Genomic DNA, 651 nt, shown 5'->3' on the forward strand with positions numbered 1-651 from the left:
GCTCAGCCTTGGGGGCCCAGCCGGCCCGCCCGCCCCAGCCCTCCGCCGCCGCCTCCGCCTCCTCCGCGGCTTCGGCTTTAATGGCCCGCTCGGGCTCCTCGCGGCCGGCCCAGCGCGGGCGGAGCAGGAGGGAGGCCGGCGCCAGGCTGGGCGGCTGGCAGAAGCTGGTGCGCCTGAAGCGGATGCTCTGCACCGAGACCTGGCTGGAGCCCGAGCTGGAGTCCGACTCCGAGCTGCTGTCCTCCTCCTCCTCCTCCTCTTCTTCGTCCTCCTCGTCGTCGTCCTCGTCGGAGCTCAGGTCGCTGGAATCCGAGGCGCAGCTGCCTTCCTCCTCCTCCTCCTCCTCCTCCTCGTCCTCCTCCTCCGAAGAAGCCGAGTTGCTGGTGCTGGAGAGGCTGGAGCAGAAGTCGGAGTCGTCGTTGGCCGCGTGGTCCGAGTAGGAGCTGGAGTCGGAGTCGCTGCTGCAGCTCTCCGGGAAGGGGGGGTGCGGCGCCGGCGCCAGGAAAGCGTTCAGGCCGGGCAGGCGCTCGGACGCGGCGCCGCTGAGCTTGCAGGCGCGGGGCAGGAGCAGCAGGCGCCTCCCGCAGCCGCCCGGCCAGCGGCCCTCGGCGGCTTTCTTCCGCTTGGCCCGGCAGCCCAGAGCCAGGGGGC

At 73.0% G+C, this 651-nt stretch overlaps 1 protein-coding gene across 1 annotated transcript in view; it reads right to left on the reverse strand.

Annotated features, from left to right (window-relative positions):
* SKIDA1 (SKI/DACH domain containing 1) overlaps window positions 1–651 on the reverse strand; it is a 2,594-nt gene that overhangs the window by 1,148 nt on the left and 795 nt on the right. Inside the window, exon 2 of the mRNA XM_015410002.1 lies at window positions 3–622. Coding sequence (XP_015265488.1) covers window positions 3–622 — 620 coding nt within the window. The remainder of the gene's footprint in view (window positions 1–2; window positions 623–651) is intronic.

This window comes from Gekko japonicus, unplaced genomic scaffold, assembly GCF_001447785.1.
Source record: "Gekko japonicus isolate JY-2015 unplaced genomic scaffold, Gekko_japonicus_V1.1 scaffold101, whole genome shotgun sequence".
In the NCBI taxonomy this organism is placed as follows: Eukaryota; Metazoa; Chordata; class Lepidosauria; order Squamata; family Gekkonidae; genus Gekko; species Gekko japonicus.